Source organism: Procambarus clarkii, chromosome 82 (genome assembly GCF_040958095.1).
Source record: "Procambarus clarkii isolate CNS0578487 chromosome 82, FALCON_Pclarkii_2.0, whole genome shotgun sequence".
Taxonomy (NCBI): domain Eukaryota; kingdom Metazoa; phylum Arthropoda; class Malacostraca; order Decapoda; family Cambaridae; genus Procambarus; species Procambarus clarkii.
The window spans coordinates 20,930,413-20,932,241 of NC_091231.1; the positions used below are offsets into that span (position 1 = coordinate 20,930,413).

The 1,829-nt window shown below is 34.1% G+C and overlaps 1 protein-coding gene across 1 annotated transcript; it reads left to right on the forward strand.

Moving 5' to 3' along the window:
• Positions 1–821: 821 nt before the first annotated feature.
• On the forward strand, positions 822–1,617 carry LOC123759229 (cytochrome c-like). Its single transcript, XM_069315690.1, has 2 exons — positions 822–872; positions 1,300–1,617. The coding sequence occupies exons 1-2, from the start codon at positions 822–824 to the stop codon at positions 1,615–1,617; spliced, it is 369 nt and encodes a 122-aa protein (XP_069171791.1).
• The last annotated feature ends 212 nt before the right edge of the window (positions 1,618–1,829 follow it).

A 1,829-nucleotide genomic window follows, 5' to 3' on the forward strand; every position in this document is an offset into this window, starting at 1 on the left:
TGTATCTTGCCCCATTTGTTTAGATATGAATGGGTCAGGTGACATGGTTTTTATGTTTGATGATTATATGGTTGGATGTGGTCACAGTATTTGTCCTCAATGTATGTTTACATTATCAGCCAAAATTTTGTTGGGTAAAAAATCTACAGGGAAATTTGATTATAATAATTATGGCTGCCTTAGATATATGAATAATTCTTATGGGATGTACTCTTTTTTATCAAACATTATCTACAAAGATGAAATATTTTGTCCACTTTGTAAGCAAATAGTAAAAAGTGTGTTTGTGTTGAATATGCATCATCTAAAATGTAGCATTAGGGAATTTTCTCGTAAGTATGCACAAATCTTATTTTGGGGTAATCAAACTGACAGGCTGTTTTTAGAAGCCGCAACTAGTTTTATATATGGAGTGGAGCAATTGGCAGTCACTGATTTGTATATAGAAAGATATATTATGGAAAACAGTTGGATTTTTGACGAATATGTGACACCAGTTACCCTATACCTTAACTTTAATGAAACACTTTCAGAGATGAAACTTGTTTTTAAGAGTTTACAGCCATATTTATTAAAACTAGCCTCAAAAAATTCTAATGATCCATCAAATAGAAAATACTTATTATTCTTTAACCAACTTTGTCATAGAAAGGGAGGTGAACCAATCCTGAGACCAACATTCATTAAATAAAACAATTAAAAAAAATGTTTTTTTGTAAATAAATGTATATGTATGTGTTATTTTTACCTCTGTTTGGGTTTCAATCAGAGGGCATCAATTTCTCAGGCAGCAACAGGTACCACCTAGCGTTCATATTCATATGACAACCCAAGGCCAGCCATCACCACTTCAGTTGCAAGGTCCACCGCAGGTACAGTCACAGTTGCCTCCCCAGGGCCCACCTCAGGGCCCAGCTCAGGCACCAATGCTATAAAAACTCTAATCCGAAAAGTTAAAATGTCATCCTTACCACATTTTCATATCATATTTTTATAGGAGGGTGTAATTATTTATTTCTTATGTTTTCTCATTTGAAACTGTGTTTGGTTGAAGTTGTAGCTGGTTAGATACATTATCCAAATCTGTATCTACAGTATTTTTTAGTCCATCTGTGAGTGTGTTTTGACTCAAGGTTGTGCAGTGTTCTCGCAGAGTATATCAGAATCCTAAAACAAAGAAAAAAAAGTGTCCTTTTTTTGTAAGTAAGTATATGAAACATATAAATAAATAAATAAATAAATAAATAAATAAATAGCATACACCTTAACCTTTTAAGTTAATGTGTTTTTTTTTTTCAGAAGATGGTTGAGAGGGAAAAAGGTAAGAAGATCTTTATGCAGAGGTGTGCACAGTGTCACACTGTTGAATTAAACGGCAAGCACAAAACTGGACCAAATCTAAATGGCCTCTTCGGCCGCCAAACTGGTCAGGCTTCTGGCTATATTTACACTTATGCCAACAAGGCCAAGAGTATCACGTGGGACAAAGATAATCTGGATATCTACTTGACCAACCCCAAGAAATTTATTCCAGGCACAAAGATGGTGTTCGTTGGTCTTAAGAAGAAGAATGAGCGTGCAGACTTGATTGCTTACCTGGAAACCTCCACCAAGTAGAGCAAGCATTAATATTTTTGTGGTCTCACCACTTTAAATAATCTATACTTAAATTTTTTTTCACACTCATTGTACATAAAGGGATTTACTCCTACTAACATTCGGAATACTCATTTGCACAAAGGTTTTAAAACCATGGTATCCATGTTTCCCTTTAAATCTTTTACATCTTCGATTACATCAAGTTCCCAAATAAAAAAATATGTAGACAA